General features: G+C 31.6%; 1 protein-coding gene across 1 annotated transcript in view; it reads right to left on the reverse strand.

The window, feature by feature from the left end:
• Nucleotides 1-800: 800 nt before the first annotated feature.
• LOC144965801 (sperm-associated antigen 6) overlaps nucleotides 801-3,091 on the reverse strand; it is an 8,306-nt gene continuing 6,015 nt past the window's right edge. The window contains exon 9 of the mRNA XM_078901541.1: nucleotides 801-2,584. Coding sequence (XP_078757667.1) covers nucleotides 2,518-2,584 — 67 coding nt within the window. The 3' untranslated portion in view covers nucleotides 801-2,517. The remainder of the gene's footprint in view (nucleotides 2,585-3,091) is intronic.

A 3,091-nucleotide genomic window follows, 5' to 3' on the forward strand; every position in this document is an offset into this window, starting at 1 on the left:
ATTGGTACTTGAGGATGATATTGAATACACAGTGATACCAAATGATGAAAAAGATCAGGACTGTCCGATTCTGATGAATCAGGTGGTAGGTTGTTCCACAGTCTAATAGAAGATGGGTAGAAGGAATTTAGATAGGTGTTTGATCTTGATGTAGGAATGGTCATTTGAAATGTATATCCTCTTTCGTCAGTCTGGATGGAGTCGTGTTTAATGATTTTTGGGAAATCGACTTCAATTCGTATGTGGTAGATCTTATGGAGGGTGCATAATTTGGCTCCTTTTCATCGGATCTGAAAATGGTCAAGGCCCAGGCTTTTTACCAGTGATGATGCATTGTTAGTGGAGAGAAATTGTTGTAAATTTGCCTGTGTCTCTCCTCTGTCATTTCCAATGCGTTGATATCGTTTTTTGAAATATGAGTCCCAGACAATACTATGAGAACATTTTGATTTAGTATTGTCTGGGACCTCAATAGGTCCCAAGCAAACAGCGACACTTAACACCTGGGATAAGACAAAACACTATTACAAATTGTATTTCAACAGGATCAACGCTTTTTGCAGACAGGTACTCATTCTACACTTGAGTGTGATAAGAGAAAGTAAAGAGCCTTTTCCAAAGATTCAACTTTGCATCGCCCACAGCCTGACTCAAACCAAAGACCTACCGATCTAAAGGCCAGCGCCATATCACAGGACCACAAATTTAAAACTCACTATTAAAGCGATGATGGACAATTGGAAAATTGAAACTCAAAACTAAATTTCTCCAATAGAATAACGCAGCATAACAGATGAATATAACATTCAATAAAACTTTTAATTCATTTTAACTATAAAAATATAAACAGATGTAAACTGCTAAAGCACATGCGTTGGACAAAAATACATTGCCTCCAATATAAAAAAGGAAAAATATTTTATCAATTCCAAGATGTTGACATTATAGTAATAGTGTCTGTTATTTTATCTAACTCTGTAATCACGTCTACTTTAGTTGGCATAAAAAAAAAAACAAGGTAGCTGATTTTAACCAGTTAACTGCCATACTCTGGAAAAACTCATATTTAAAAATATGGCCAGAAATCTTGTCCTTCAAATATCAATCAATTTAAATGACCCTCATCTTGGCAAAAACTTTCACTTCGCGAAGTACCATGTATGAGAGTTTTTGCAAAGATGAGGGTCATTTAAATCAATCGATATTTGAAGGACGAGTTTTCTGGTCAAATTTTCAAATACTATTTTTTTTTCCAGAGTGCGACAGTTAACTGGTTAAAATTTGATAAAAACTCATTCAATTGGATTCTCGGCATGTCATTTTTTTAAAAATTGAACTCATGCTTAATAGAAAAAGTTCAATAATTTAAAATTTATTGAACACCATTCTTTTTTATAAATTGTGCATGGAAATATTTCAAATGTTAAAAACTATGTGATGGATTGTTTTTCCTATTGACCTGTTTAGAAAGTTTCTGTTGATGGCAACTGAAAGCAATTTTTAAAAATTCTTGTCTCCAAAGCATAATAGCACGTATGCCAACAGAGAAAGAAATCATGCATTAGGTAGGTTGCCAACCAATATCATTTATTTTCTTTTTTTACACAGTTTTAAATGACAGCGAAAATATAGGTGTTACCCTCTTAGCTTCAAAACATTTATCGAATAATACTGTGTGAATCTTTTATCAATCATTCAACATTAAGATATTCATGGAAGAGAATCTTTTTTTCAAAATAATTCCTCTGGAAAAATAAAAATCAGTCAATAAAAATGTAATATTCATCTATAGTTGGTTTGTAATAAGTATCCTTTTAATATATAAGGCAGTATTTGCTATAAAGGAATTGTAAATTTTTAATATCTTATTAGATACTGAAATGATGATGTTCAATATTGTTTCCGAGAATTGAAGTATTTTGTCAATATCTTTGTTAAAAAAACAAATATTACATCCCTATAAATTGAGAAGAGTTCTTAACCTCATACGAATTTTAAAGGTGCTTAAACAAAATGTTAAAGTCTAGAATAATTGATGTCTAAATCCATGTAGACATCTTTTGCATGATTTTGTATTTATGTATTATTTCTTTTTGTATTCTCACTGAGTCAATCTTCATTGATCATTCATACCATTTTTGGTGTTGATTCTTGTTATGGCGTGATGTTCACAAATAATGTATTAACTCTCTGACTCATTTATTATTATATTGCATCTTTTTCAAAACACCTTAACCATTTGACTTTGCTAACTCATTAACTTATTTTAGACAAATTGAAGTTGAAACTATTCAAGATATTCGAACACATTATATTGAACGTCACACTTAATATGGTTGCTCTTGTTGCAGAAAAGAATAACAATTTTACGCATGTGTTTAATCCATTTTGTTTTGTTTTGTTTTGTTTTTCTATTAAAATATAATATCTCATTTTGATTTTTGAAATGCTTCGTTTCAATCACAAACTTGAGTTGTACTTTTCATCGTCAAATGGGGTTGGGTGACTATATGGTGTTTAAACTTTAGGTGCGTACTGCTCAACTCTTTCCAACAAAGTATCAGAGTAGCCAGGAGAATAGTATCTGAAATAAAATCAGAAAAGAATACATAAAACATAGAATGATAATTTTACACTGTGTATTGTTATTACTTTGTAAATATAGCAAGATCTTGATGAGCCAATTTAACAGAATTATTTTGATTTTCTAAATATAGTTATAACTGGGGCTCCAATATTTGGGGGGGGGGGGGTTAATTGGGGTGGAAAGGGGGGGGGGGAGGTAATCTGCTTGCTTACAAATTAAGAAGTAGAAATAATAAAGAGAAAAAAAATGGTCACGGACAGATTATTTCAATTGGCTGTTAGGATTAAATGGGCGTTCCAATTACTGGCTTCACCTGTACAAGTATATTATATAAACAACAGTTTCTTAAATATTAATCACAGATGTTGTGATTGGTGAAGAATCCAAAGATCGTGACAATTAAAAGTTCTTGGTTTGCCCTTCTCATGTTATCTGTAAAAAATTAATTGTTTAGTTCTCTAATATTTATGTATAGCAATGCAACGTATACACACTGTGACCACA

Source organism: Berghia stephanieae, chromosome 2, assembly GCF_034508935.2.
Source record: "Berghia stephanieae isolate SIO BIC M18660-M18661 chromosome 2, UCSD_Bste_1.3, whole genome shotgun sequence".
Taxonomy (NCBI): Eukaryota; Metazoa; Mollusca; class Gastropoda; order Nudibranchia; family Aeolidiidae; genus Berghia; species Berghia stephanieae.